The following is a 2,839-nucleotide window of genomic DNA, read 5'->3' on the forward strand; positions in this document are numbered from 1 at the left end:
ATCATGTGTAGTGGAAGGCATAAATAATGCCCCAACCCTTGGGCATTTTGCGCCATGTTGCAGTCCAGTCAGCAATGGGGCATTATGAGACGTTTTTCTAAAATGGGTGTAGTGGGGATGTCGATATTGTGGGGCATTATGTTAAAAGGGGTGTTAAACGATTAAATAAAAAAATCATCCAAAAAATTTTATTAGGCAAGCAAAAACAAGATTACTTGTGATTGGCCAAAGGATTGAACGAAAGACGTGGAAAAAAGGACGTTCCTCAACTTTTTTTTTTTTTGAGAAAAACGCCCCCGGGGGCGGTCCTTGGGCATTGTGGGACGGTTTTTTTGGGGAAAACGCCCAAAAACCCTCCACAACCGGTGGTGTTAAGGCAAGCAGACTTGACTTTTGTAAAGAAGAACAACACTAGGTGGAGGCCCTACCTTTTATTGTCGTGTATGGTAAAAACTTGATCTCACCTTTTGGTAAGGTGATTGCGTCTGGGACCCTTTCGAGCACATATGTTTGGCAACAAGCTTTTAGGAGCTTCAAGCTTCAGGCTTTAAAGAAAAAGCTCCAGATGATAGCAATGAGTTAGAAACAATATGTGGGTATATTGAAATGGGTGGGTTAGTAGCCCATGGGTCACGATTGACACAACTGGAGGTTCATGAAAAGGGCTAGAGGAGTTAAAAAATTAATATTCCATGCATGTTAAACTACCCACGTCGCCACCACCAACAATTTCTTTTAATTATTTCCCTATTTTCATGTAGTTAGTTTCTATGCTTTTGCAAGTTGTATTTCTAGCTTATTAGGTAGTACTAGTTGGTTTTTATTTGCTTTATATGTACTGAACTTTTATTTTAATGGAGGTGGTTGATTTGTTTTGAAAAAAGTTTATTCTCTGTGTTTCTCTTTGTACGTGAGTAACCAGATTCCTTTGCTAATCTAAGTTTGGCAACTTGGGTGGTGTTCTTTGGACCCTAAGGGTATGTTTGGTATGGTGTAATGGAATAGACGAGTGAATGGAATGTACGAGGTAATGGAATGGACGATGTAATGGAATGGATCATTACCATTCCATGTCTTGTTTGGTTACTATGTGAGAATGAAATGAATCATTACTTTGTGTTGTTTAGTAGGAAAGAATAGACGAAGGAATAAAATCGGTGATGAGTGACGGTAGTCGGTGGTGGTGGGTGGTGATAGGTGGCAATGGTAGCGATGGTCGGAGGTGATGGCAGTGGGTGGCGGCGGTGGTGGTGGCGGGGGCAGAGGTAGGTGGTGGCGACGATAATGGTGGTGGGTGACGGGGACGATGGTGGGTGACGGCGACGGTGGTGGTCGGTGGTGGAGGTGGGTGGCGGCTGACGGCGGAGGTGGGTGGCAGCTGTGGCGCAGTGGTGTCGGGGTGGTGGGTGGTGGCGAGTGACGGCGGGGGCGGAGGTGTAGATGGTGAGTGACGGTTGGTAGCGGCGGAGGTGGGTGACGACTGGGGTGGAGGTGGGTGGTGGCGGGAGACAGCTGGGGTGGAGGTGGGTGGTGGTGGTGGTGGTGGCAGCGGAAGTGGGTGACGGCGGCGACGGTAGTCACGATGGCAGCTATAGCAATAGTGGTGTCGCCCGTGAGTGAGTTATTAAAACCAATAATAATAATAATAATAATAATAATAATAATAATAATAATAATAATAATAATAATAATAATGGTAAATAATAATAATAATAATAATAATAATAATAATAATAATAATAATAATAATAATAATATATCTTTCCATTCCTTGAAGGAATGAAAAAAAAAAACACCACCTTACCATGGAATGAAAATCATTATATTTGGAAGGTTTACATTCCTTGTGGAATGCTTCATTCCATTACCACTTGACAACCAAACATGTTATTTTTCATTCCAATAGAATGATCCATTCCATTCCGCCTTCTATTCCTTCATACCAAACGCTAACTAATAGTGAACTAGGTGGTGTTTCTGTATCCTGATTCAGTTTTAGGTTTGCCCAACGAAATCGATTGAGTGGTGTTTCTGTATCTTAATCGATCCGTTGTTATTCGATTTCATACTTCATATCCGTTACCTGCTCTGATAAATCAACCACCTCTATTAAAATAAAAGTTCAGTACATATAAAGCAAATAAAAACCAACTAGTACTACCTAATAAGCTAGAAATACAACTTGCAAAAGCATAGAAACTAACTGCATGAAAATAGGGAAATAATTAAAAGAAATTGTTGGTGGTGGCGACGTGGGTAGTTTAACATGCATGGAATATTAATTTTTTAACTCATCTAGCCCTTTTCATGAACCTCCAGTTGTGTCAATGTGAAAACCTGCAGCGCGAAGCTCTTTTCCGTACCCGTTGCACCGTTCGGGACAAGGTTTGTTAACTTGTTATTGATGGTGGGAGCTGCACCAATGTTGCATCCCAAACCATGATATCCAAGCTGAGTTTGTCTACCGAACCACACCCTTCTCCTTATGACATCCAATGGCTAAATCAAGGAAAAGGCATACGTGTTTCAAATCGTGTTTTACTTTCATTATCTATTGGAAACCAATACAAGGACGAAATTTGGTGCGATGTAATTCCAACGGATGGATGTCACGTCTTGTTAGGTCGTCCTTGGTTGTTCGATCACCGGATTGTTCATGACGGGTACAAGAACACGTATTCGTTTGTCCAAGATGAAAGAAAGATAACGTTACTACCCATGGTCTACACTAATGCAATTGATCGTCGCACCATGGTTATCTCTAAGTATGCTAACATGCCTTCACAAGGCCTTACGAGGATTAATGAGTTTCTGCATATTGAATCTGATAAGCCAAAAG

At 41.6% G+C, this 2,839-nt stretch overlaps 1 protein-coding gene across 1 annotated transcript; it reads right to left on the reverse strand.

The window, feature by feature from the left end:
- Positions 1–1,123: 1,123 nt before the first annotated feature.
- On the reverse strand, positions 1,124–1,821 carry LOC110919585 (leucine-rich repeat extensin-like protein 3). The gene is made up of 2 exons (XM_022163858.1): positions 1,805–1,821; positions 1,124–1,589 (listed from the first exon to the last, which is right to left on the reverse strand). The coding sequence occupies exons 1-2, from the start codon at positions 1,819–1,821 to the stop codon at positions 1,124–1,126; spliced, it is 483 nt and encodes a 160-aa protein (XP_022019550.1).
- Between the last annotated feature and the right edge of the window lie 1,018 nt (positions 1,822–2,839).

Source organism: Helianthus annuus, chromosome 16 (assembly GCF_002127325.2).
Source record: "Helianthus annuus cultivar XRQ/B chromosome 16, HanXRQr2.0-SUNRISE, whole genome shotgun sequence".
In the NCBI taxonomy this organism is placed as follows: domain Eukaryota; kingdom Viridiplantae; phylum Streptophyta; class Magnoliopsida; order Asterales; family Asteraceae; genus Helianthus; species Helianthus annuus.